This window comes from Nelumbo lutea, chromosome 2, assembly GCF_056320005.1.
Source record: "Nelumbo lutea isolate HS-2025 chromosome 2, American lotus-T2T, whole genome shotgun sequence".
Classification (NCBI taxonomy): Eukaryota; Viridiplantae; Streptophyta; class Magnoliopsida; order Proteales; family Nelumbonaceae; genus Nelumbo; species Nelumbo lutea.
This window is the reverse complement of record NC_142685.1, coordinates 59,014,178-59,041,513: the sequence shown is the minus strand read 5'-3', so window position 1 is coordinate 59,041,513 and position 27,336 is coordinate 59,014,178. Positions and strand designations below refer to the sequence as shown.

Genomic DNA, 27,336 nt, shown 5'->3' with positions numbered 1-27,336 from the left:
TCAACATACGGTTATCAACCCTAGAACTAAAGGGAACACGATGGTGTTTCCAAAACTGACACGACTCACAATCCAAAACAGAAAGATGACTCAAGGACAGAACCAAGGACTTCAAGACTTTGAGCGGCGGATGACCAAATCGGTAGTGCCACTGGAGAGGAGAAAGAGATGACTGGAGAGCTGTTGAAGTTCTACCACCACCACCACCGTCAAGATAATACAGTCCACCTGCTTCATGCCCTCCACCAATCTTCATCCCCATCTTGAGATCCTGAAAGACACACAGAGAAGGATAAAAGGTAATGGAGCAGTTAAGTGATTTGGTCAGCTTACTAACATACATAAGGTTAAAAGGCAATTTAGGAACATACAGAACTGATGAGAGTGATACAAGATCTAGGTCAACATTACCAACACCACAAATTGAGGATGTGGAGCCATTAGGAAGGGTGACGGATTGTGATGTTGAGTAATGAGGTAAGGAGGAAAACACACCTGGAGTTCCAGTCATGTGATTGGAGGCTCCAGAGTCAATGATCCAGGGATTGGGTGTAGATGCCATTCAAGCCATATTTGAGTGAGCAAAAGTCGTCGTGTTCTGCTGTGATTGGATAAATCTCTCATATTCATCACAGGAACACTCACCATCTCATTCATGGGACCATCTGTGGATGTAGGAGGCAACTGGTCAGATGAATGATTCTCTTGTCTAAAGCTGGAACTTGAGTCACCGGTCGCGGCATGATTGGCCCAGGTTGAGGGAGGACCATGTAAATCATAACAATAGTTGATGGTATGTCCATCCATACCACAATGAGTGCACTTATTCGGGCCTGAGCTACGTCCTCTACCACGGGCTCCCCCTGAATCTCTGCTCCCAGTACGATCACCCCCACGATTATAAGTAGACCCACCATTGCCACTTCGGCCATATGCAGAACCACTACCAACACCACGGCCAGACTGAGCTCCCCGTGCTCCACCTCTACCACCACGACCTCTCGATGAAGCAAAGGCAGATCTATCTGAGATATTAGAGTTCTTAGTAGATCCGATAGAAATCCTCTAAAGTCGAGCAAATACCTCCTCTAGGGACGGAAGAGCTGATCCCCCTAATATCTGAGTCTGTACTGGTTCATATTCAGACTTTAGTCCCACCAAAAATCTAGTCACATCAAGCTGCTCTCTCTGTTGTTGCTGAATCTTGACATCAGAAGTGAGAGGATGATAGACATTCAACTCATTACGTATGTTCCTCATGTTGGCATAGTACTCCTCAAGACTCTGATTGCCCTGTTGCAGATTAAAGTACTCTTGATAAAGCTGATAAGCTCTGGTTGTATTGTCTTGCCCCAAATACAATTTCTTCGCATGGCCCCACACATCTTTGGCAGTATCAAGGAACATGAAGTTCATACTAATCCTGGGTTCCATACTGTTCCACAACCATGTGATGATCTGAGCGTCCTCTTGCTCCCAGTCTTCATACTCGTGAGAGTCAGAGGAGGGTTTCTCCTCTCTGATTTTTTTTACCTTCTTCTTTGTCTTCAGAAAGACTTCAAAGGATTTAGCCCAAGGCACAAAATTCTCTCCATTTAACTTAATGGAGGTCATCTGAACATTTTGTAGGCACCATCACACTAGGTTTATAATCATTATTGTCTCCCATTATGTTATCACCAATTCTGCTCATTTGCTGAATTCTATTATCACTGAGATCTGCACACTACACACCATTAGGTCACACTTGTCACACTGATTGCAGCACTAATTGTTGCTGGAATGTGTGCTTTTTACACCACAAACCCTAAATCACACCCGTCACATTGATTTCAGCACTTGTTGTTGCTGAAAAGTGTGCTCACACCACAAACCCTACTCCTACAACTACCTGAAATCTCACTACTATATGATCATATCTCTTTCTTCAAAATGCACAAAGAAACCAGCATAAACCCTAGCTCTTACTGGCCGAAAACCCTAGCAAATGGTCTGAAACACATATACCAAAACCCTAGCAAATGGTCTGAAACACGCCTCCTATTTAATCCATAACAGATATCATGCACTGAAATCTCTTACCTTATCGCTGAAGTAACACCCATGCGAGCAGGATTGCCGTCCACACACAACAACCGCTTCACACACAACAGCCACACACAGTTCGACCCTCTATTCTTCCTCTACTAGGAGAGGGCGATCTCAGAAATCACAGCAACCGACCACATACGACCTGACCGGAGGCATAGAGACCCCCAAGGGAAGAGGGCGATCACTCCTTTTCAGCCCTTTCCCTTATCTCCAATCGAACACAGAAAAAAAAGAGGAAAACCCTAGATAGGGTGCGCAGAGAATGAACCTTAGGCAAGCAGAAATCTAGGTAGATTTAACCTGTCTCTGATACCATGTTATAATTCAGGTCTGCTTTAGAGTTCGGCCTGACTGAGTTCAATTATGTAGAAGAAGAAAAAGTGATAAAGAAAGAGAGAAGAGAGAATTCTGGTTCGAACTGAAAGAGTCAACTTGACTTCTCCCAGTCGGCCAGTAAGTATTTATATTATTATTAAAACATAACTGAAAAGACCTATGTGCCCTTACTGAAGTTAAGAGCACATGTTTCAACACAACATTACAGATCATCAGCAACATCGATCAAGGTATAAAGACTGAAATACCCCTATGCTAACAGATGCAAATGCATCATTTTTTTTGGTGAAATGTATTGGATGAGAAAAAATAATTTTTTACAATTATTGCATTGTCCTTTCAAAATCTTGTAGCATATTCTTGTTCAATTTATGGTGGGAATGGGTGAACATTTTGTGAGTTGTGTAAAGTGGATCAACCTATCTCTATCCTTAGAATAATTGGAACTTTCATCATCCTTGCTCTCTTTTATCCATGCTATTGCTAGTAAATCTGCACATGCTTTGCATGTGGCTTTTAAATGATGATAATAGTAATAATTTGTTTTCAAAATTTTCCATACTTTTTCTATATTTCTATATTTCTATGTGTATAAAAATAATTCTTATTTATCACATTTGTTTTTTGTTTATTATGATGAATATATGATATTAGAATGTGCTTAAATGTTTCTACAATTTTTTTATGTTTTTCCTAATCTTTGTGTTTTTTATCTTTTTAATTTTATTATTTTATTTTGACATAATAAGTTAACACAATTGACCCAAAAGGTTGAACTATTGACCCACCACCAAAGAGGAAAACAAATTTTTTTTGGGGTCAGTTTTAAGTTTCGCATTTTATTTCCATCATCAATAAAAATAATTCTTTATCACACACTTTTTGTCTTTAATGTGATTAATATACAATATTAGAAAAGTGCTTTAATATTTTCTACAAAAATATCTGTGTATTTCATCTTTTTTGTATTTTTTATTTTCTTTTTTAATTTTGATTATTTAATTATGATATCGGGGGTTAACACATTTGACCTAAAAGGTTAAACTGTTGACCAGCCACCAAATAGGAAAATAATTTCATGTTTTGGCTGTATCACAATTATTTTCTTTAATATAATTAATATAAAATGTTAGTGAATTTTCATATTTGCTTCATCTTTTGTGGTTTTATCTTTTTAAATTTTTATTATTTAATTTTGACGTCAAGGGTGTTGAGTGTTGATACATTTGACCAAAAAGGTTGAATTGTTGACCCACCACCGAATAGGAAAACAATTTCATTTTGGGTTTAAATTTTGTGTTTTTTTTCGAATATCAATAAAAATTTCTATTTTTTATCACGCTTATTTTCTTTTATACAATTGAATGGTTGAATTGCTTACTTGCAACCAAGATGGAAGAGTGGTTTATTTTTGGGTTGGTTGGAAAAAGGATGAGTTTTATATTTTATATAGATCCAATTGATAGAATTTATTGATGAGAAACAAATCTCATATATAGGATTCCGTAAGATAGAATAGGAGTTAATACTGTAAATATAAGACTTGATGAGAGGAAATTGAATGAGGTGGAAAGTAGTAGTTCAAATTACATTTTCCACTCTCACAATTAAAGAACTGAATTCAAAATAGGGGTAATTTGTTCAAGAAAAGATTCAATGAAAGATAATGGGAGTTAATGCCTATACCTTAAATATAAGACCTAATTAGAGGGAATTCGGTTCAAATTGCATTTTTACCCTCAAAATTAGAAATGGACCAAATACAAAAATAGGGGTAATTTGATCTATATATCATCTAAAAAATTTGGCACGATATTACAATGTAAGGACATCTGAATTAGCTTAAAATTATGATCTTACACTTTAAGTTTTTTGATATTTAGGGCCCTAGAGATTGCCACTTGAAGATTCATAGTTGTTGAGTATTATCAGAGACAGACCATATGTACCATCACAATATCATGATGCATCTGCATGTAACATTGTTGCTCTGTTGCAGGAAAGATGTGCAGGTGCTGAGTCAATAGTTCTTGTTGCTAGGATATTGCATCAGTCTAAGGCTCATCTTCAGTCTATGCTCTTGCAAAATAATACAGCTATTGTTGAAGACTTTTATGCAAGTTTGGTGCGTTTTTTCTGTTATTATTGATAAAAGCACCCAGTCATGTTTTTTCCCTCGTAAAGATATATGATTATGTCATTATCTTTTTGTCATATGTAAACTGTTCTTTCATTGAAGTTACTTCTTTTGAAATATTTATATGTTACTTGAAACTCAAAAAAAACTATGTTCTTATCAGGTGGATTCTGTGCCAGATCTCTCAGAGCACATTCATAGGACAACTGCAAGATTGCTTCTTCATATCAATGGGTAGATATGATGATAACTATGGTTAAATGGGTTATTTTATTTTTTTTTTGGAAGTCTTTACATTGTATTTGATATAAAAGCCGAAATTCCTTTAATAGATATTTTTGGTGCCTTGGAAAGAATTTATTTCCTTGTCGAAAAGCACCAAAAGGACAAGAACTATTAGTTAGTTGATGTATAATACATTAGGGAAGTAGTCTTCAATTGATTTTTCATCATGGTATTCTTTCTTTCTTTCTATTGGTATTCTTCAATGTTTTTATTTTCTCCTTGTTGCAATCGTGCTTGAGAATATGTTAGTTGGAAGTTCACTTATATAAGTGCTTTCAATTCTGAAGACCGTTAGTGCTTTTGAGATTTTCATCTTATCCATGTTCTTGTAGTGTGGATTATTATCAATGGGTTGGGCCAAAAAGAAAAGAGAAAAACTATCAATTGATTAGATGAACCATTGATGTAATCATGGAAATGGGGAAGCCAGAAAAGCATGGCTTGCAATATTGACAAGATTTGGAAAAATATCCTTGAAATCTTCCCATTTCACTAGGAGGCCATTTCCTAATGTTGATCCCATCTATTTGGGTAATGAGCTACATCTAACTCCATTGTCTCCTCCATTTTCTCATATTATTACTTTATTAGAACAAGAATAGAGGTTAGATTAAGTTATGATGATGAGGCAAAGAACCTTGTAATATGAAGATAGTTTCCAGAGGGGAGTTACTCATTTAGAAGCAAGGAGAGGGTATTCTAGATTGAGACATTGAAGAAATGGGTTGAGGCCAAGAAAGAGTTTTTGCAGGAATGTGGAAATGGTAGGTCATTTTATTGGAGAAAACTCATCTGTGGAATTGGTGAAAGATGGGTTGTCGAAGAGTGGAACTTGATAGGGGGTGTAAAGGTGAAAAGGTTAATACAAGGTATTAGAGAATATCAACCTATTCAAGGACCTCACCTAACATCTTAAGCTTTTAGGTTCAATGGTTCTTTGAGATGGTATCAGAGCTAGACCAAGTGGTCTAGTGTTTGATCCTCATTACCCCCATTATAATTAATTAAGTTTCAGCACAAGGTATGGGTGGGCCTGTGCTTGTTCACACCTCAAGCCCAATGGGCTTTCGTGTGAGGGGGCGTATTAGGGAATATCAACCTATTCAAGGATCTCACCTAACAGCTTAAGCTTTTAGGTTGAATGGTTCTTTGAGACAAGGTATGCTCCTCTTTATTCTCTCTGTTGCATAAGAAGCAAATCAAGTCCTTGTCTGGGAAAAGGATTTGTTGGGCAGAAATAGTAATTTAAAAGGCGTGCCTCTAGGCACACAAGCAAGGCATATTTTAGGGTATGCGCCTCGCCTAGGTCCCAGGCACAACACTTTCAAAAGACGCATACCTGGAGCCTGGTGCGCCTAAGTGTGCGCCTTTTGAACATTTGTTCTTTTTTTTGTGTGCTTAGTAGCTGGGATGGGGGCTCCACTCTGGACCCCTGACCCCTGACCAAGCCTCTCAGGGCAAGCCTAAAAAAATCTATATTAGGGTCTTAAATTCTTAATCCCTATAAAAAAGTTTTATAACTTTAAGTGTCTTTTAAACGTATCTTTTATTAGGACGAATGAATTAACAACATTAGCAAATGTGGGTTTTTGGAGCTTTGGTGAGCTAGGGAAGTGAGCAAATGTTGTTCATTCATTCATCCTAATAAAAGATCATTTTAAAAGACACTTTATGTTATAAAACATTTTCTTATACGAATTAAGAATTTAAGACCCTAATATGGACTTGTTTATGCTTGCCTCAAGGGTCTTGGTACAAAAGGCGGCTCATAGAATTAGGAATGCATAATGTTTTAACATCACATTAATTATTTGAAGTAATGCAATTGGGAAAAAAAATAAAGAGATCAAGAGTTTACATGCCTGAATATATTTTATATGTTATGCTTGATTTTATTTTATTTTTTGATTGGAAACGATAACTTCATTAAAATAAAAACTATGATAAGTTACATCTGTCAACTCCTAAGAAGTTGACCCAACTTACATACTCATTACAGCACTGCCCAAAACATGTTCTCCCTTACAGTCCCTTGTATTACTAAGGTATCTGCTAGCCCGTTAGCTGACCTTCTTGTCCACTTAAAGCACACACCAATCTCCCTCGTTATATTCATTATTTCCCTCGCCATCTGTCTATATTTTGCATGTTCCCAAACAACCTGACTGCATCCACCCCATTAACAGCTTAGAGTCCCCTTCAATCTCCAATTGATGTAGTCCCAAATGTTTGGCATATCTTATGCCTTGAAGTAAAGCCATCACCTCTGCTCTTAAAGAATCTCCTTCTCCTATTGGCCCCAAATACATGGCAATAATTCTGCCTTCCCCATCTCTAAATACTCCCCCTATACCCGACGGGCCCGGATTACTTATAGAGCTTCCATCAAAGTTCAACTTTGTGTTTTGGGAAGTTGGCAGGGCCCACATTTCCTGCACCACAGTCTTTAGGGATGTAGTACTTGCCACCTCACTCCATCTTCTATAAATGTCATCAGCTGAATTGTCCTTAAACAGCTGACTTGTTTTCAACCAGTGAATAACTTTAATAGTTATTCCTTCTACAATTTCCTCCTTGGAGCTTTTAGTATTCTTAAAGATCCTATTATTTCTTTCTTCCCAAATTGACCAAAGACAAACTGTTCTTGTAGCTCTCCACATTATTCTACTCCATTTCTTTGGTTACCTATAAAATTTTGGGTAAAAAAGGCTTACCACATATGGGGGAGGGTTCCACCTGCAACCAAAGAGAGAAGAGAAGCAAGATCAAATAAAAGACACAAAAGGACAAGATCTTAAGAGGTGTGTGATTGTTTCACCAGAACCCAAGCAGAGGCTACAAACATGGGGTGAAAGGCAAAGGTTTGGCCTTTTTCTTTGCAACAACTCTAGGGTATTGGTTTTTTGGAGTGCAACCTCCCAACAAAAAGCCCGAATTTTTGGAGGAACAAGGCTACACCAAACCTCCTTTGTTGGAAAATTCTCTACAAGGTTAGAGGACTGGAGAAGGGCATTATAAAAAAAAGCACAAGTGAAGACAACAGAGGTGGAGGGTTTCCAAATTCTGCTATCCAAACAAGAGTGATCCAAATAAACCGACCCTAATAGAGCAACAAGTTCATCCACCATCTCCATTTCCAACTCCCTTAACCCTCTCCTCAATCCCAAATCCCAAGAATTATTTATGAAAATGGAAGAGATTACTTTTTCTTTGTTGCCTGAAAGGGAGTAAAGGGTAGGGAACCTATCTCTAAGTGAAAACTCACCGACCCAAGTGTCTTCCCAAAACAACACTTTATTCCCTGCACAAGCATCAAATTTGAAGAAAGGAAGGAGTTGATAAACAACTTTCCAAGAAGAACATTGAGAGGCCCTAGGGTCAAGACCCGCATACCAACCATTGTCTACCATTCCATGTATGCTAACGACCACTCTATGTCAGAGTCTGTCTTGTTCCAGCGACAACCTCCACACCCATTTCCCCAACAACTCTTTATTCCTTAATCTAATGTTTCCTATCCCTAGGCCACCATCATCCTTACTTCTAGAAACCACCTCCCACTTCACTAGGTGATCCTTCTTGGTATCTCTTGGCTCCTATAGGAAATCCCTCATTATTATCTTCCCTAACTTGTTTGTCACTTTTGCTAGTACTTTGAAGGTGGACATAAAGTACACTGGTAGGTTGGCTAAAGTTGACTTAATTAGGGTTATCCTACCCCCCAATGAAATGTAGTTTCTCTTCCAATTTGCAAATCTCTTAGTGAATTTTTCAACCACTAGGTACTAGAAGCTCTTTGTGTTTGGGTTTCCTCCTAACAGTACTCCCAAATAGTGTACCGGCCACTCTCCTACTTCACACCCCAATCGCCTAGCTAACAATTTCATCTCTTCTCTCTCTACATGTACTCTTGCAACACAACTTTTCCCCCAATTTACTTTAAGATGAGAAACTCTTTCAAACTAGTTCACTAACCTCTTTAGGTTCAAAAGCTCTTCTTCCCCTTCACAAAACAATATGATATCATCTGCAAATTGTAGAAGTGTAACCACCACTTCCTCCCTCCCAATTCTCTAGTACATCAGCCACTAAAGTAAAGAGGAAGGGGGAGAGGGGATCTCCTTGTCTAAGACCCCTTTTAGTTGGAAAAAAGTACCTGGCTACTCCATTCACCAAGATGGAGAAGTGTTGATTTTATTTTTAAGTTTTCATTTTGAATATGTTTTACATGTTATGCTTTTGTATTTTAATTTGAGATGATAGTTTTTTTAATAATCTATTTTAAAATTTAAATTTATATTTTTAATTAATAATGTGTTTATTGGTTTTAATATTTTGCATTTTTTTATTTATTTTTTATTTTTTGAACTTTTAAAAATTTGTAGCATTTTTTTTTGCATTTTTGCACCTTGATCCAAAAAGGTGTGTGCCTCGCATCTTGGGTGCAAAATGGCCCTTGTGCTTTTAAAACACTGGGCGGAAATCAGATATTACTTGACTGGTGGAGGGGTAGTGCATGTTGCGGCGCCAATGAATGTTCAACGAGCAAGGAGGAGAATAAGGTGTGGATTAGAGTTCTTGGCCTGCCATTGTCGCTGTGGAGTCCAGAAATCATTGAAGCTATATGAGACTATTGTGGTGGTTTCATCATGAGTGATGACTCGAAGGAGGAAATTTCAACCCGTGAATGGGTCTGGATACAAGTCCATTGAAATCAATACAAACTTGGAAATCTTAGAATTGATCTTTAACTGCTTCTTATGATGAGAACATACTTCAATTAATAACACATTTTCTTGAAATAAGATATCTCAAATGTGCTATGTGTGCATTATTCTTTTTGGAATGAGCCTCCAAGTTGGCCATCAGGGTATTTTTCTGAAGTCTTGCCTTGGGGCTCACCTCAAGGCATAAGCCTCACATGCCTTTTAAGTCACTGGTAGAGGTGGTGGATCCTGTGGCTTTTAGAGGAAGATCATATAGAAAGCTAGAAATAGGGCTATTTGTGGATCCTAGAGGGAGGGTAGAGGTAGAGTTAAAAAATGTAGGAGGTTTTGATCTTGTTGGGTCAAGTGGGTTGGTGAAGGTTGTTTTGGAAGATATTAGATTTTTGAAGGGAATGGAGATGCTTGTGATAAACTTTCTGATGCTGTTGAGTTGGATGCATCTAGTTTGGGTGAGTGCTGAGGTCTTTCTTTTTCTTGAGGTGTATGGAGCTAGTTTTTTTGATGGGGATGTATAATGCTTTTTGTATAGCGATGGGATTGGCAAGGTGTGACTCCTCTTTATTTGCATTTACAGCTCATTTGGTTTCCTTGTGCTTTCCATTTCTTCGTCCACAAAGCCTGTAATATATACACCTTTTATTCTTTTCCTTTTACTGTTATGTGCAATATCAAGTTGTGGTTGATTTAGGTGTTATCTTATTTTTCTAGTGCAATCTGATATGTATTTAGGGAATCACTGTGACTTCACATTTCTGATCCTTAATCCATTACATTGCTCTGGCAAAATCATTCAAATGCTTTATTATTTCTTTTAAATGTATACATGCACAACATTTATGACTTTGATAGGTAACTCCATTTTAGGTATGTGGATCGGATTGCTAATGCTAAATGGGAGTTAAAAGAGCTTGGACTGGAGCACAACGGGTATATTTCATGAGGTTTATATTATCTCTAGTGATTGTATAGTTGAATCCTTTTCAACTTGCTCTTAGTAATAACAATTCCAAAATTGGTGATAAATGCTTTGCGAAAATTGCCTTTTTCTAATCCGGTGTTGACAGATGACTTAAGTGGTTCGCCCTTGACTGTTGGTGCCATTTTCAGTTTGTGTTTCAGTCCCTTGATATGAAAATTAACAGCAAATTTTATTGGACAATGTTTCACAGAAAATGGAAACCCAAAAAAAAATAGTTTTTATGCTAAAGTTAAAATTTTGTTAAAATATTAATAGAAAATAATAAAGAAAGTTTTTTGGTCCATGCAAAAATAGAGAGTCCCAAAACTATGTATGCTTATACAGGTTCAACCCTTGTGTACCCCCATCCAAGTGTAGTAACCCAACAACATGAAAAGACAATCCTAAGCAAAACAATTTTTTTTAGATAAGTAATCCTAAGCAAAACAATCAACAGAAAAGAGGAAGAATGGCCCCCATCTTTTTTGCTTAACATGCTGAAAAAAAACCCCACCATAACCTCCAGTATGAAGAATCCTAAAATGGGGTCGAGATTGCTCAATTTGACTGGGTGAAAATTTTCCTAATGTCAAACAGGAGGAAAAAGTGTGGGTGCTCTCTCCAAAGGCCTCAGAACCCAACAAAGCCAAACTGCCAACTACAGGAATATCAGGGGGATTAATCTATACTTAGTGTCACTTCCAAAGACCAATCAAAAACTCTGAAACATTTTTTTTGGGGGCAGGTTCTCTGAGTTCACTTCCAGATATAAGAAAAATCACTACCATACTCCAATGTTCATCTAAAAACAAGGCAATTTAAGTACATCTGACCAGCCTTCTTCAAACCTTATGGTGTTTACAATTTAGAACTGCATGAGTTTCACCCCAGAAATTGTTCAAGGTTCTTTCATAGCAACTTGTCTTGTACACAAATAGGAAAAAAATAAAAATTATCGTGTGTGAGGACAAAACTAATGTTCTCAACTTTTTGTTGGCCCTGATGGTCGAACTGTTTGATCCATCAACTGAAGGCCAAGATGGTAAATTCAACCCCAAACCTGTTAATGTACAAAAGCAGTTGACTTAATCAAAAGCCGTTTGGCCCAGATATTCAGACTGCTGAACTGTTTAGCTTGGTGTATGGTCACAGTTCTTACCATTTTATAATATCACCTTTCACATTATAATTTCAATTCATTAATATGATTTGAATACTAAAACTCATCTAACCAACCAGGCAACCAGTTAATCAAGGTCAAAACTAAAGAGAGACTAGAGATAGATAGACCCGCCATGTGATCAGCAATGTGAATGGTGAATCTTCTTATTCTTTTTCAACCATACCTTTGTTTGTCATATTATATTTGCGCGTGCGCATGTGTGTGTGTAATTTTTAAGTCATATGTGCTAATATTCGGATCTAAGGGTCTAGATTTCACTATTCTGTTAACAGTCTGGCCTGTTCAGACTAGATGGTTGGACCAGTGACCGTCACCAAGGAAAAAACCTGGGCCGCTCTCTGGTTCAGTTTTAAAACATTGGACTAACCTAAGAAAGATGAAAAAGAAGTCAGAGAGAAAAGGGGAGAGAAATTGATTGAGAGAATAACAATCTTTGGTGGCATGTGCATCTCCCTTTTCTACTTATAGATGAAAGAGTCATTAGTTTCAAGGACACAAATCTACTCTCAACTACAAGAACTAACCTTCTCAATAAAAGTCCCCCCCAAAAAATGGAAAATTTGGATAAATTCAAACGTCTATATGTGGTTTTTGCCATGGAAGAGTTTTTGGGTCTTCAATGTGTTTCATGTCATGTCAATTAAACTTGTTCAGTTGTTATGCTTATGGAATTTATTCACTATCATTTAAACAAATTTTATGGCATTTTTTAAATTGATGCTAGATTTAATGGTTCAATGTCTTAGGTGCCACTCAATTAGAATTATAATTGTTACCGACATTTTTACACATTATGATGCTATGGCATGTATTAATAGGTATGTTGATCTGTTGTTGGGAGAATTTAAGCATTATAAAACAAGGCTTGCTCATGGAGGAATTAGGAAGGAGGTAATAGCTTATACTAAATTTGTAGCGATTTGTGGTATTGTGCTTCCATTTTTTCATGATTGCTTTCATTCCTTTGGTTATAATTTTATTATTGCTCTCAGTGCTTCAGTTATAATTTTAACATTTATTGTGCCATTCTTTTTAAGTTTTTGTTGAGAGCTTTTAATTCCTATATGGACCATCCCAGCTGTTGTGTTTTGTGCATTATGACTGAAAGCTCTATTACCACCATGAACACAATTTTTAGGTTGAGCATCATAACACTTAAGAGTAGAACAAGGATAGGATCTAATTGTCAAAGTCATTTTAATGCCACTTGATACCATTGTGATAGTGTTGACCAGACTAATCTTACAACTTATGCACTATAAGTTTTGTTTTCTTGGTAAGCATGCAGCAGGATCTCAGAATAGTGAGAGAAGAGGATGGAGAAGAGAGAAGAGAGAAAGAGAAAAAAAGGTTTTGGAGGGAAAAACCATAGCTAGCGGTGCCGACTTTTTTGATATTTATATTAGGGCGACCATTCAAATAATAAAACAATGTAAAATTACATATGTGCCCTTGCATCACTAAACTAAAGTAAGATTAGCTTATTCAACAATCCCCCTCAAGTTGGGACATAGATATCAATCATGCCCAATTCGTCACTTAAGTCATCGTTCCACGAGAGATGTAGGCCTTTTGTAAATATATCTGCAAGTTGCTCCTTAGAACTAACATATGGGGTGCACACTTCCCCATTAACAATTTTCTCTTTGATAAAGTGTTTGTCAACCTCAATATGTTTAATTCTATCATGAAGAACTAGGTTGGCTGCAATGTTGATGGCAGCATATTATCACAATACAAGGACATGGGGCTATCAACTGGAAAACCTAGTTCGCTCAACAAATTCTTTATCCACATGGCTTCAGCTACTCCATGGGACATTGCTCTATACTCAGCTTCAGCACTAGACCTAACCACCACACTTTGTTTCTTGCTTTTCCATGTGACTAGGTTTTCTCCCACAAAAGAACAATATCCACTAGTTGACTTTCTGTCATCAACTGATCCAGCCCAATCAGCATCTGTACACACTTTAATCTTCAAATGCCCATTCTTCTGGAATAGGAAACCAACTCTTGGAAACTTCTTTAGATATTTGAGGATTCTCTTAGTTGCCTCTAAGTGTGTGGTCTTAGGAGCATGCATGAATTGACTAAGAACACTTACGGCATAAGCAATGTTTGGCTGGGTCATGGACAAATATGAGAGCCTTCCCACAAGTCTCAGGAATTGCTTTACATCCTTGATAACCTCACCACAACAATCACCCAGTCTGTGATTTGGATAAATGGAAGAGTCAGCTGGCTTAAGCCCTAGTTTTCATGAATCCTATAACAGATCTAGGATGTATTTCCTTTGAGAAATGAAGATCCCCTTTTGTGAGCAGGCCACTTCAATTCCAAGGAAATACCATAGGGGACCTAGATCCTTCACCTCAAATTAAGTGGCTAAGATATCCTTTAGCCTCTGAATTTTAACTTTCCAGTCACCTGTGATCACTATATCATCAACATACACTATCAAGGCTGCAATCTTTTCTACCCCCTTTTTCACAAATAGTGTATGGCCAGTCTGACACAATTTGTAGCCAATCTGTTGCATAGCCAGATGAAACTTGCTGAACCAAGATCTTGGTGATTGTTTTAGACCATACAAGGACTTCTTTAACTTGCACACTTTTTGCTCTTTGCCTTGGGCACTAAAGCCAGGAGGTTGTACCATGTACACCTCTACTACAAGGTCTCTATTTAGGAAGGCATTTTTAATGTATAGTTGATGAATATCCCAATCAAGATTTGCAGCAAGAGAAAAGAATTCTAATGGAGTTCATCTTAGCTACTAGAGCAAAAGTCTTTGCATAATCTACTCCATATACCTGTGTAAACCCTTTTCCCACCAACCTGGCCTTGTACCTTCTACTATGCCATCAGCCTTGTGCTTCACTATGAACACCCACTTGCACCCTACCAGTTCCTTACCGTCAGGAAGATCCACTAATTCCCACGTACCATTTTTATGTAAGGCATTTATCTATTCTTTCATTGCATCTGTCCATTCAGGCACTAAGAGAGCTTCTGCCACATTTTTAGGGATAGGGACACTATCAACGAAAGAAAGGAATGCACCAAAAGAGGGTGAGATATTCTCATAGGAAACAAAATGTGAAATAGGATGCTTGGTGGTACAAGACCTAACTCCCTTCCTTTTTGCAATAGGGATGTCTAGGTCATTAGTAGATGAAAGTATCAATAGCAAGAGGATCAAAAACATCAAAGAGTACCTGGTTGAATAGAATTTGTCCCCGATGAATCTGATGATGTTGGTGGTACAGTTTCAAGTTGCTCCACATCTTTTGAACTTAGTTGGCCCTTGCAACGACAAGAAAAAACAATGGAACGGAGGAGGGTCAGGCAGAGGGGGAAGAAGAACCTGAACTCGTTTCTCCTCCACCTTACTCTTCCCTTGAGGAGAAACTGAGAAAAAAAGGGCCACTCTCAAAGAAAGGCACATCTATAGAGTATAGACACATAGTATTTCTTGGAAGAGGGATCAAAACACCGATAACGCTTTTGAGAAGAAGGGTAACCCAAATACATAGGGAATGGTACGGGGATCAAGTTTACCACGAGTAGGAGATAGGTCTTGAACAAAACAACGACAACCAAACACACAGATAGGGATAGAGAAGAGGGGAGCATTGGGAAATAGGAGTTGATGGGGGGGGGGCTTGTACCTTAACAAACAAGATGGCATACAGTTGATAAGATACGCAACACACAATGCAACATCCAACCAAAAACGTTTAGGAACATTCATGTGTATGAGTAGCCCACAAGCAACTTCGAGGTGGCAGTTTTTTCTTTTGGCAACACTATTTTGTTGGGGGGTTCTAGCACAAGAGCTGTGATGTATGGATCCACACAAACTAAAAAAACTCTGTGAGATCGCTATGAAAGTACTCTTTGGCATTGTCCGATTGGAAAATTTGGATCTCTGTTTGAAACTGAGTGAATATCAAGTGTTAGAAATCTTTAATGATTTTGGGTATTTCATCTCAGGACCTCATAGGATACACCCATGTATATCGGGACTAGTCATCAATAAGCACAAAAAAATACTTATAGCCAGACTCAGATGTTAAAGTAATAGGGCCCCAAACATCAGAATAAACAATATGGAAAGGAAAATCAGATTTATTATTCCTTGAAGTAAAATGATTTCTACAATGTTTGTTCAACTGACAAGTTTGACATGTGAAATCTGACATTGACACTGACTTAAATAAATCTGATAACAAAACTTTCAACGATTCAAAAGATACTGACCCAAACGACTATGTCAGAAATGAACTTGACTCTTACTAGGCAGACTCTTAGACTCAATAGCCACAAGACTAGCCTTATCCTCCAACATGTAAAGACCACCCACCATACAACCTTTACCAATCATCTTCCTCGAGGCCAAATCCTGTATCACACGAGGAAGGGAAAAGGGTTATTGAGCATTTTAACGAATTTGTTATACTACTAATAGAGAACAAGTTTATAGGTAGTTTTGGAACATGTATGTTAGAGTTAGCCGAATAAGGGTAGATTAGTCATCTCACCTTGGTTAAGTTATGAGCTTATGTGGTAGTCTTATTAGAGATTCTCTGTCCCATACTTAAGTAGGGGCAGTTTAGTCCTTGTACATTTAATTAGAAGCCTAATCACTATTAAGAGGTCGACTGATAGGGTTTAGCTATCAAGTTCGACAGTTCTTTCATCTTCATCTTCTTCTCTTCTCTTTCTTCTTCTCCTTACTGGTTCGGACTACTGTACCTACAGTAGCTACAGTAGCTACAATAAAAACATGGTATCAGAGCGTGACAACTTCAGTTCGTGACCTGTTTCAGTTCCTGACAACTTCAGTTCGTGCTTTAGTTCTCTCCTTTTCTTCTCTGGGCTGTCAATGGAGAAAAGTGGCTCGTCCTATGCCTGAAACATCACAGCTCTTTTTTTCTGGTGCACAGAACCTTCTTTCCTAAGAAAACAACTTCAGCAGTGAATGGTTGGCTGAAGCTCTCAAACGAAGGTTGGTTCTCTCTCCTCTGCGTGCTGTTGGCTGAAGCTCTCAAACGAAGCTCTAAAAGCGTTAAAGCAGGTTTGTATTGTGTGTGATAGCTATGGCTGTGTGGTGGTGCTTGTAATGCACAAACTCTTGACAGCAGTAGTGGTGTGACAGCTAGTTGAGTTTTTGTTGAGTAGTTGTAAGAGAGCTTGCATGTGGTTAGTAAGTGCTGAATTAATGTCGATGTAGTCTGTGTTTTTTTTTGTGAAATCAGTAGTGGTGTGGATAAGAACAAAGGCGCGTGTATCTATCATTGTGTTTAGGGACTGCTGTAGGTTCTAGAACATCAAACTCTTGACTCTCCAGGGTTTGATGATTGGGAACAGGAGGATGCTCAAATCATGACATGGCTATGGAACAGTATGGAACCCAAATAAGTGCCAACTTCATGTTCTTAGATACAGCTAAGGACATATGGGAACATGCCAAGAAGCTGTATTCTGGGCAAGATAATACTACAAGGGTATATCAACTCTATCAGGAGTACTTTGGTCTGCAACAAGGAAATAAAACCCTAGAAGAGTACTATGCCGGTATGAAGAACCTCAGAAATGAAGTCAATGTCTATCATCCTCTCACTCCAGATGTTAAGGTTCAGCAACAACAGAGGGAACAACTAGATGTCACAAGGTTCTTAGTGGGGTTGAAATCAAAGTATGAACCAGTTAGAGCCCAAATATTGGGGGGCTCTACCCATCCTATACTTGAGGAAGTGTTTGCTCGGCTTCGTAGGATTTCTTTGGGACAGATAGAGAATCCCACACAGTCTGATAGATCAGCTTTTGTAACAGCCAGAGGAGGTGGACGTGGTACGAAAGGGGGAGGACATGCCTCCCGATGAGGTCGTGGTGGTTCCATATTTGGCCGTGGTGGTGGTCGTGACTCAGGGGGAGGCCGTGGCAAAGAAAAAGGCAGCTCTACAAGGAAGTGTACCCACTGTGGTAGGGAAGGACATTCCGTAAATTTTTGTTATGATCTTCATGGCCGCCCTCCCTCTAAATGGGCCAATCATGCTATTGCTGGTGGGGTTGATGTCAGTGATAATCAACAAGCAGGCCTAACTCCTTCCACATCTACATCTGTTTCCAGAAGGGAGATGGTGAGTGTACCGCGTGATGAGTATGAGCGGTTCCTTCAGTCCACTTCACAGCACACTACTGGCACTTGCTTGTCATCTAAAACCTCTCCTTGGATTATTGACTCTGGAGCCTTTGATCACATGACCGGGACTCCAGGTGTGTTCTCTTCTCTTTCTGAAACTTTCACATCTCAAACTGTTACCCTTGCCAATGGTTCCTCCTCTCCCATCTGTGGTGTTGGCAATGTTGACATGGCTTCTCTTTCTTTATCATCTATTCTATATGTCCCTAAGTTTCCATTCAATCTTATGTCTGTTAGTAAATTAACAAAGACTCTTAACTGCTCTGTTACTTTTTTCCCTTCCTCTTGTGTTTTTCAGGATCTCAGGACGGGGAAGAAGATTGGTGGGGGGCATGAAGCTGGTGGATTGTATTACCTTGACAGTGGTGGATTGTCAGTTGCACTTCAGACTTCACTCACTCCTTCTCTCAAGGCACTCAAGATACTAGTTTCGTCTTTGAGTCATTTGTCAGTGTTACAGTGTGAGTCGTGTTAGTTTGGGAAACATCGTCGTGTTTCCTTCAGTCCTAGAGTTGAAAGTCGTATGTTGAGTCCTTTTGCTTTGGTTCATTCAGATGTTTGGGGGGCTGATCAAAATAGTCTTATAATGGTTATAAGTATTTTGTCACTTTTATTGATTATTGTTCAAGAATGACATGGGTTTATTTAATGAAAGAAAGGAGTGAATTATTTTCCATTTTTCAAAAATTCCATGTTGAAATACGTACACAATTTGGTGTTCCAATCAAAGTTCTTCGTTCAGATAATGGTCGTGAATATTTTCTAACTTCCTTTCAACAGTATTTAGAACAGCATGGCATCATTCATCAAACTTCTTGTGCATCCACTCCTCAACAAAATGGGGTGGTTGAACGGAAGAACCATCATCTCCTTGAAACAGCTCGGTCTATTCTTCATCATATGAGTGTTCCTAAACGGTTTTGGAGTGATGTTGTACTTACTGCGTGTTTCCTCATTAATCGGATGCCCTCCTTTATTCTTCATGGTCGGTTTCCCTTCTCTATCTTGTTTCCCACCTTGTCTCCCTTTCCATTAACACCTCGTATCTTTGGCTGTGTGCTTTGTTCACAATCCGAGTCCTGGAATAGACAAGTTGGATGCACGCTCCATTGTGTGTCTTTCTTGGCTACTCTCGGACTCAAAAAGGGTACAAGTGTTACAATCCCATTACTCGGAAGTGCTATGTCTGTCCTAATGTCACCATTTTTGAGTTTGTTCCCTTCTTCTCAGGAACTGAAGCATCTTCGTCTCCACCTTTACTTCCTCTTCCTCTTTCGGTTAGTGATCCCGTTCCGGGTGTTCCTGTTGGAGTTGACTCGTCATCTCATCCAGTGCAGATCCCTACTGAACGACCACCAATTTGGCAGGTGTATACACGTCGAACGACACCGGCCCCTCCTCTAGCTTCTATCTTGTCCGCGGATCCTGTCGTTGCTCCTGTTGCTGAACCTTCAGGACTTGACCTACCCATTGCCTTACGGAAAGGCAAACGTAGTTCTACTCTCCATCCCATTTCCAATTTTGTTTCAGTATCTCGCCTTTCCGCCTCACATCGCCAGTTTGTTTCACTATTGTCATCTATTTCCATACTTAACAATGTCCAAGAGGCTCTTAGTTCACCTGGGTGGAGGCAGGCAATGGAGGAGGAACTCTCTGCTCTTCAGCATACCCACACGTGGGAGCTCACTACTCTTCTTCTTGGTAAGCATGTTGTGGGTTGTAAATGGGTGTATACTGTTAAATACTTGCCCGATGGTAGTGTGGAGCGTCTGAAAGCCAGACTTGTTGCTAAAGGGTATTCACAGTTGTATGGAGTGGACTATATGGAGACCTTCTCTCCAGTGGTTAAGATTAGCTCTGTCCGTGTGTCAATTTCCCTGGCAATTATGTATGATTGGCCCTTATTTCAACTTGACATAAAAAATGCCTTCCTTCATGGTGACCTTATAGAGGAGGTATATATGGAACAACCACCTGGGTTTGTTGCTCAGGGGGAGGCTGGTAAGGTGTGCAGACTGAAAAAGGCTATTTATGGGTTGAAACAATCGCCTCGTGCTTGGTTTGGGAAGTTTAGTGAAGTGGTGAAGAATTTTGGAATGAAACAATGCCAGGTTGATCACTCAGTGTTCAACTATGACTCAGAAGCTGTAAAGATTTTATTAGTGGTCTATGTGGATGATATTGTCATAACTGGCAGTGACAAATTGGTGATCGACAAACTCAAGGTCTTTCTGCAAAATCATTTTCAAACAAAAAACCTTGGGACATTGAAGTATTTCTTGGGTATAGAAGTTGCTAGATCAAGACACGGTGTAAATTTGTGCCAAAGAAAATATGTTCTCGATCTATTGGACGAAACATGACTGTTAGGTGTAAAATCGACTGAGACTCCTATGGAACCAAATGTTAAGTTGAGCAGTGATACAGGAGAAATATTTGATGATCCTGGAAGGTATAGACGACTAGTGGGGAAGCTGAACTATTTGACTATCACGAGACCAGACATCTCCTTTGCAGTCAATGTGGTGAGCCAATTTATGCAGAACCCTCGTATATCTCACTGGGATGTAGTTCTTAGAATTGTAAGATATTTGAAGGGAGCTCCAAGCCGTGGGCTATTGTATAAACTAGGAGGAAATTTTGAAGTAGTTGGGCACACGGATGCAGATTGGGCGGGCTCTGTGTTTGATAGAAGTTCTACTATAGCTTACTGCACATTTCTTGGAGGAAATCTTGTGACGTGGAAGAGTAAAAAGCAGACGGTTGTGGCTAGAAGCAGTGCTGAAGCCGAGTACAGAGCCATGGCACACACTACATGTGAATTAGTGTGGTTGAGGAATCTCCTACAGGAAATCGGGTTCCACACGGATAAACCTATGAAGTTGTACTGTGACAATCAAGCTGCGCTCCATATCTCATCCAACCCTGTTTTTCATGAGAGAACAAAGCACATAGAGATTGATTGCCACTTTGTGAGGGAGAAGGTTCTTACTGGGGAGATAAGCACAGAACATGTAAGCTCAGGTGATCAGTGGGCAGATTTGTTTACAAAAGCCTTAAGCTCAGGGAGAGTGAACTATATATGTAACAAGTTGGGATTATATGATATATATTCTCCAGCTTGAGGGGGAGTGTTAGAGTTAGCCGAATAAGGGTAGATTAGTCATCTCACCTTGGTTAAGTTATGAGCTTATGTGGCAGTCTTATTAGAGGTTCTCTATCCCATACTTAAGTAGGGGCAGTTTAGTCCTTGTACATTTAATTAGAAGCCTAATCACTATTAAGAGGTCGACTGATAGGGCTTAGCTATCAAGTTCGACAGTTCTTTCATCTTCTTCTTCTTCTCTTCTCTTTCTTCTTCTCCTTACTGGTTCGGACTACAGTAGCTACAGTAAAAACAATGTAGAACATCAGAAAGGATGAGTCTCACCTTGTCTTAACTAGCTATGGTGGAGAAAGAACCATCAGCAAGTCTCACCTTGTCCTGACTAGATAATTGATGATAAGATTGAAAACAATTGGACTTACCTGGCATATGGTTCGAGGCTCTGGAATCTATTATCCAAGGAGAGCTTGAGGGATGTGAGGACACATGGAAAGTTGTGGCAGAATTACTGTTACCTGATGTAGACGCAAAGGAAGTTGAGGGGGAGAAACAGAATCCAACTGGCTGATTGCCCTCCCATACAACTCCAAATGGTCACGAAAAGAATTAATGATATCTTCCCTGGGATCAATCACGGAAGGGCTCATGGTAGTGGTAGATGATTGAGGCTCCTGAGAGGCTAAGTTTGCTGCATTAAACTTCTTTTGACCTTTCTGTCTCGACTTCTTATTCTGGTCTGATTTTTTACTTAGCTCCTGGGTGCACTTTGGCTTCCCGTGAAGTTCCCAACATGTATCCCGAGTATGTCTATATTTCTGACAATGTGTTCAGTGTGCACCATAGTTTATCCTTGTCATCAACTTTCTTTTGGAAGTCACTCTTGTTGAAGGAATTACCACCTCCCGTAGCAACACTCCCTTTAGCTACTAATGCAATCTGCTCCCCCTCAGAATTATTCATCACATTCTGTCTACTCTTTTCTAACTGTATTAGATTATACACCTTGCACTGATGGGAGATCTTTACTCCCCAATATCTGAACCCTCATAGATTCATATGTGGAATTCAACCTTAAGAGGAAAGCAAACACCCGTTGTTGGGAAACCAGAGACTTGTATGCTTTAGCATCTGCATCACATTTCCAGTCTATGTTTTGATAATGATCTAGTTCCTTCCGAATAGAGGTCAAGTCTGAAAATATAGATGGAGAGACTCCTCTTCCCCTGCTTACAAGTTGAGGAGGCAGCCTGCAATTGATATATCTTGGAATAATGCCGTTGTTCTGAATATGTAGATTTAGCCTGCTCCCATATCTCGTGAGCTGTTTCTGCCCACATGAAGGTCTTTCTCACTTGTGGCAGCATGGACAATAATAGCCATGACATCACCATGCTGTTTTCCTAGTCCCACTTATCATGTTCCACACCTCCAAATTGTGGTTCTTTAACTCTACCATTGATATACCCCACTTTTTCCCTTGCAGTTATGTAGAGCTTGATTTCCCTTCATCATTCTAGGTAATTGAGACCATCAAAGGGAATCACAGCCATGGGAAAACTCATGTCAAAGCCTCCACTCATTCCACTCTGACTAGAGGTCACATCAGACATTACCAGAATCCTCAGAAGACATGGTACTTGATTTCAGTTCAGTCACAATTGAGTCAAAGAACTAGTTCTCAGTTCAGTTCAGACTCACAGTTCAGTCAGAAAGTTTACCTTAGTCCAGCCACAGTTCTAGGCACAAAAAAATTATTGTTCTCACACAGCATAATCAAATCTGATCACACAACACTTGTTCTAATATTTCAACCCTACTGAACCAGTTCAGATGTACAAAACTTGTCAAAAATCAGGTCTGACCAGTCCCTCCAAACAATAATTCATCAATTTTTCACATGACCACTGAAGTTTGAATAGGAACTAAGGAAAGAAAAACTGCTGTCACAGCAATTACAGAACATGCAGACCTGAACAGCCCACCTTCAGGGAACAAGAAGGATCACTCGATCCACATAGGCTGAGAGGAAACACTCTCACAACAGCCACCGGTCATTAGACCCACATAACCCACTCACCTGGTTACAGAAGGATCAATTCGATCCACAAAGTTGAGGAGAAAAGAAAAAAAAAACTTTCACAGCATTCGGCTTCCCTCCCCTTGGTGTTTTCTGGGCCCACGACCAAGAGGGGAGAGGAAGAATCACACAGCAAGCCTCCTCACTTCAACCAGAAGTCCCTTTTCTTTGATTCGATCACCAATGGACAAAGAAAGCAACTGGAGAAAGAAAAGGACTGATCGCACTGCTCCTAAGACTTGATCTGTCACTCTGATACCATGTTTTCCTCGTACACAGGCAGCGGGATCTCAGAATAGTGAGAGGAGGGAGAAGAGAGAAAAGAGAAAAAAGGTTTTGGAGAGAAAAACCTCAGCTGGCGGCACCAGCCTTTTTGATATTTATATTAGGGCGACCATTCAAATAATAAAGCAATTTAAAATTACATATGTGCCCTTACGGCACTAAACTAAAGTAAGACTAGCTTATTCAACACATTATTAGACTTTTGTTTTTGTTGCTGTGTTTTCATTACTGCTTTAGTTCTTACTTGATGTTTCCATTATTGATAATCAATAGTGGAAAACTGGAAATCGTAATTATTTAGTCAGCTTTGCTTGCTTGGATATTGTGCATTTATTGTTCATGTATGACAAATCCATGTGGTTACTTGTACCCAATTGACTGGTTAAATTCTAGTCAGGTCTATGTATCCTGGGACCTTCTGGTGGTCTAACAGGTCTTATTCATGAGCATATACATTATACCTGCATCCAACATTCATTCCACGTGCCATTTCCTAATCTTAAAACCAGGTACAGAAGCTCATAGGGTTTTTAAATTTGGAAGGATAATCATTTTGAAGTTATTTTTTTCTACAATACCAGGTTCAGGATCTCCTCCTAGAACATGGACTGGAAAATGTTGCTGAAACACTCATTGAAGGTTTATCACGAGTGAAGAGATGCACTGACGAAGGCCGAGCTATAATGTCATTAGACCTTCAGGTTTTCTTTGAACCTTGATAATTCCTGCATTCATTTATTTGTTTTTCTTCACTTTTGTGCCTTATATTAATTAGAAAGCCTCATTGACACCTATTTTTCAGGTCTTAATCAATGGTCTACAACATTTTGTCTCCATTAATGTGAAGCCAAAGTTGCAAATTGTTGAAACTTTTATCAAGGTAACCGTATACAATAGTTAATTTTAGCATCTGAACTTGTGAAAAAGATGGCACTAGTTATATTGTAAATACATCAGTACAATCTTATTGTCCTAAATAATTTATATTGTTCTCAAGTATCATTAGTGGACCATTAACTGCTAACAAGTGATATATCTGATGCTGCACATATTTATACCATTAAAATCCATAAAGAGACAGGTCATGCAATTATCTGGATAATGTGCATACCATGGTGAGGTGATTGATTCCCTGTCCCAGTTTCATTGTGAAACAGGAAAAGGCATAAAATATCATTGATAGTTTTCTTTGCTATTTCTGTGTGATTGTTGTGATGGTGGGTGGACAATGGAATTCATGCTTGGATTCTTCCTCTGCTTGAAGCTCTGGTGTCATTAGCCTTGCCCCTAAGTTGAAGATTGACTCAATGTTTTTTTTTTGTTACTACTGAGCAGTGTTTAGAAAACCGGACCGGACCGGCCGGTTGAAAAGTGACCTGGGGCCTTGCCCGGTTCGGTCATAGCCCAATAACTGGACTTGCTCAAAGCCCGCTGAAAACTGGCTGACTGGCCGGTTGAACCGGAAAATTGGTGAGCTGGTCCCGGTTTCATGAAACCACCTGGGTCAATATATAAGTGGAATTTTAAAATGTTGTTAATAAGATTTGAACCCAATACCTCTTATTTTCACAGATTACTTAATTACCACTAGTCCATCTCTTTATTTATGCTAATTAAGGATTATTTATTATATATATTACATTATTATGCACGTATTTTAAAGAAAATGTAAGTCAAAAGGCTTGAACCCTAGTCATTTGTTTTAAAAATTTAGAAGCTTACCATCCATCCACCATATTTAAGTACATTAAAAGTTGTGAAATATATTATATATATTATTTATATGACCCGTAGTATATATGTATATGCCATGTCATCACGGTTTGACCCCGGTCGAACCTCTGACCCGTGAACCTCTCCCTTTTCCGGTTCTATGCCCAGTCTGGTTCTCTGAACATTGCTACTGAGCGTATAATGTGGGCTTGTGATAAAAAAATTATATAATACCATCTGAAGCTTCTTACTATGTTTAACAAAAATTGTAATGTATTTATTGTGATCAAATGTAACATTTATTAATTGGCATCATTTTTATTTATTTATTATTATTTTTAAAACAGGCATACTACCTTCCAGAGACTGAGTTTGTACACTGGGCACGTGTTCATCCGGTATGACAATTCTATTTCATCTCAAAAGAAATATATATTTTTTTCATCCTTTATTTCATTATTTAAAAAATCTTTTGACTATTTTCAGTACCTGATTATCTCAAATCAAGAAATCCACAACATTTTGTTGCCTTGCAGGAATACAGTAAAAATCAGATTGTAGGTCTTGTAAACCTCGTTGCCATAATGAAAAGTTGGAAAAGAAAGACAAGATTGGAGGTACTAGAAAAGATTGAATCAGGTTGATCAAAGAAAAGATTGAATCAGGCAATTGTAACCTCTGTTGCTATGCGTGGTCGTGGTATACAAGTTTATGGTATTTTCCTTCGCTTTCTCTGTTTCATGTGGCTGATGTAAATTTATTAGTTTGTTGAATCTTTTATTTATATAGGATGAACATTTGAGATTGTATATTTCCAGTACTTCACAGTTTGTATTATAAATCTCTTTCCTCAAAGGGAGAGAGATCGGCTGTAAATTTTGGAACAAATCATACGTCCAAGAATAAGATTATTCATTATTGTGTTACTAGGAGTAATTTCACTCATGTTCCCCGGTCGGAAGATGAGCTAACTCAGCCTTGTATCTGGACTCATATTATGTAAACTTCTTAGTAAATTATAAATAACAGGTCATAATTCTGTGCACGCATCATTGTCCTGACTTTTCACCCAACATTTCCAGTTTCATGGAGACACCAGAAAGTTGTATTCCGAAAGATGGTTCCAATCTCCGACTTAAAATTAAATCTTTGACAGTTTTCGGGTATTTCAGGTTGAACAAGGATACATAAATATTGGTTCTCTTGTTCATCGAACACTTTCACATGTTAAATTGCTTGTAGTGAATTAACCAAACGACAGTAGAAGGTGCAGAGGCGAGATAAAGAGACCATCATTGAGATCATGACACCATGTTGAGGGTATTTTCATGTTCTCATTTATCTGTTGATCGTCGGCTCCTTGGTATCTTTAGGTCTGGCTGTAGGTATTAATACTTGTCCTAATATATCTATTTGCGAACTTATGAAATAAAAAAAAAAAAAAAAAAGTATCGATTGTTAATGACTGGTTATGCGATTGTTAAGTATTTCTCAGTTCTCATTCTCACTGATATTTTGCACGAGGAATTCCTACACTTTGCGTCGCTAATTTTGCCAATGCTAACTAGAGATGATTATGGAGTGTGTGTGTGTGTGTGTGTGTTGGGGGGAGGGGGTGGAGAGGGGGGGAAATAGTGACATTTTTAAATCAATTACGCTCATTTTTGGCTTTTTGATTAGTAATATTTTCAACTCAATTCCATTCAATTTTTCTTTTTGCCATATGGACCAAGTTTGAAGAATGGTAACCCACCATTTGGTCCCAAAGACACCGACCTTGTCTATTACATCTAGTAAGATTGGGATCTCTCTCTCTCTCAAGCTTTTTTCATTTCTTTGTCTTTTCCCATTTCATGCTTCCCCAACTTTCTTTCTTTATCTTTTTATTGTTCTCTTGCTTTAATCTAACAAACAAATTAAACATTAGGTTTTGGTCTTCCAATGCTGCCTATGCCTAGCCTGGTATCTCCTTGGCCCAACTGATCTATTAGGTAGGACTATCTGATGGTAGCGCTCCGATGTTTCAAACAAGGGGCAGTCGATTAAACGGCCGGTATTAGCATCTATATTCAGTCTCACAAGTCACAACAAAAAGTTCATTAATTAGTAATTTTTAGTATGTACAGTTGTCACGGAAGATGTTAAAATGAACGCACGACGTCCAGCAAGAAAGGGTTATTTAGGGCGATCACATGTCAGTTGATCAACCTAATTTACATTCGAATTCA

At 38.7% G+C, this 27,336-nt stretch overlaps 1 protein-coding gene across 2 annotated transcripts in view; it reads left to right on the top strand.

Annotated features, from left to right (window-relative positions):
- LOC148870990 (coiled-coil protein) overlaps positions 1-26,153 on the top strand; it is a 109,959-nt gene extending 83,806 nt beyond the window's left edge. For both annotated transcript variants that reach the window (XM_088971157.1, XM_088971159.1), the window contains exons 18-25: positions 4,427-4,552; positions 4,728-4,798; positions 10,441-10,503; positions 12,536-12,608; positions 23,977-24,096; positions 24,198-24,275; positions 25,456-25,506; positions 25,645-26,153. In XM_088971157.1, the coding sequence (XP_088827283.1) occupies positions 4,427-4,552; positions 4,728-4,798; positions 10,441-10,503; positions 12,536-12,608; positions 23,977-24,096; positions 24,198-24,275; positions 25,456-25,506; positions 25,645-25,752 (690 nt within the window). In that variant the 3' untranslated portion in view covers positions 25,753-26,153. The remainder of the gene's footprint in view (positions 1-4,426; positions 4,553-4,727; positions 4,799-10,440; positions 10,504-12,535; positions 12,609-23,976; positions 24,097-24,197; positions 24,276-25,455; positions 25,507-25,644) is intronic.
- The last annotated feature ends 1,183 nt before the right edge of the window (positions 26,154-27,336 follow it).